The following is a 1,339-nucleotide window of genomic DNA, read 5'->3' on the forward strand; positions in this document are numbered from 1 at the left end:
TTCTGCTTCGGAATGCAGATAAAACAGAAGTTATAGTCTTTGGACCAGAGTCTCTGAAAAAGAAGCTGATTAGTCAGTCACTTCAAATAAAGCCTGAAAATAAATGAGAGTAAAATATTTTCACCAAACTCTGAAAGATCTTGAAGTTCTGCAAAAATCTCACTGTTTTTTCTCCTGTTTGTGTTGATTCCAGCCGGCCTGCAGCGCTCGTCTGAAATGAGGCCTTTAGGAGGCTTTTACTGTGAAGGGGCAACAGGAAGTCCCTCCATCAGCAGCAGGTGTGAGTGTGAAGGAGTTACCTGCAGCTCCCAGTTCAGCCAGCTCGTTCTTCTGGTTGGTTTTCTTGTTTGAAAACAGGTAGTTCTGCAGCAGAACTTTCCTCAGCGCCATTCCCTGATCGGATGAAAAACCGCCTCAGTTCTCCACTTTCACACCATCGACACTCATTAAATAACTGACTCAGCTCAGACTAATGGATTACGCTTTCAGGTTGACCTTTGACCTGCAGGTGGTTCTCTCACCTTTTCATCAAAGTCCAGAGTTCTGATGAGCATCTCCTGCAGCGTCCTCAGGACTTTGATGCACAGCTTCTCCTCTGATGACATCAGCGCCTTGGTGTGCTGGATCAGCCTGCACAGCAGACACATCCTGAACATCGTTTCCCAGAATGCCTCTGGTGACCGAGCGTCTTAGACCCAAAGGACCTACTTGGAGATGAAGCCTCCGGACTCGCAGCGCTGCCGGGCGTCCGTTCCCTCCAGGAAGAGCAGCTCCGGCTGATGGAGGACATCCACCAGCACAGAGAGCTCAGCGTTCACCAGCGGCTTCAGACGGTCCTCCAGGGTGTTGATGATGTCCTGAGGAGGACATCAAAGAGGACAAGTTCCAAAGACCCGGAGAACGCCAGGAGTGAAACCTTCAGGACAGCAGAACCTGCAGCTTTACCTGCAGCTTCTCAATGATGTTCTTGTAGTCCCAGGGGTTGCTGGAGGTGATGGTTCTGGAAGAACGGGTGGAGGACTTGTAGTTGGGGTTGGAGCGAGACAAGGTAGCCTGAGCCAAGCTGGACAGAAGGTTGTTGATCTGGGCCTCCAGCTCCAGAGGGAGGGAGATGGAGCGGTTCTTAGCTGGAAACAGGAGGAGGGAAGAAGTTCAGTTTAATGACAGAACCGGCAGACGGTGGGAGGAGCCTGGGTTCTCTGAGGCTGATCATTTACAGGTAAAGAGTCTCTGATGAAGTAAATAGTTGAAGTTAGTTTTATTATAATAACACTGAGGCTCCGGATCAGAAAGGTCAGAGCAGGGGGGGGGGGCTCCTAAAGACCTTCTCTGACTCTGC

General features: G+C 50.2%; 1 protein-coding gene across 1 annotated transcript in view; it reads right to left on the reverse strand.

Moving 5' to 3' along the window:
• Positions 1-1,339, reverse strand: part of itpr3 (inositol 1,4,5-trisphosphate receptor, type 3) — a 75,904-nt gene that overhangs the window by 21,854 nt on the left and 52,711 nt on the right. The window contains exons 35-38 of the mRNA XM_015394543.1: positions 946-1,127; positions 709-857; positions 522-630; positions 300-393 (exon numbers count right to left, since the gene is read on the reverse strand). Of these exons, the coding sequence (XP_015250029.1) occupies positions 300-393; positions 522-630; positions 709-857; positions 946-1,127 (534 nt within the window). The remainder of the gene's footprint in view (positions 1-299; positions 394-521; positions 631-708; positions 858-945; positions 1,128-1,339) is intronic.

The sequence above is a fragment of the Cyprinodon variegatus genome, unplaced genomic scaffold (assembly GCF_000732505.1).
Source record: "Cyprinodon variegatus isolate N-32 unplaced genomic scaffold, C_variegatus-1.0 Scaffold692, whole genome shotgun sequence".
Classification (NCBI taxonomy): Eukaryota; Metazoa; Chordata; class Actinopteri; order Cyprinodontiformes; family Cyprinodontidae; genus Cyprinodon; species Cyprinodon variegatus.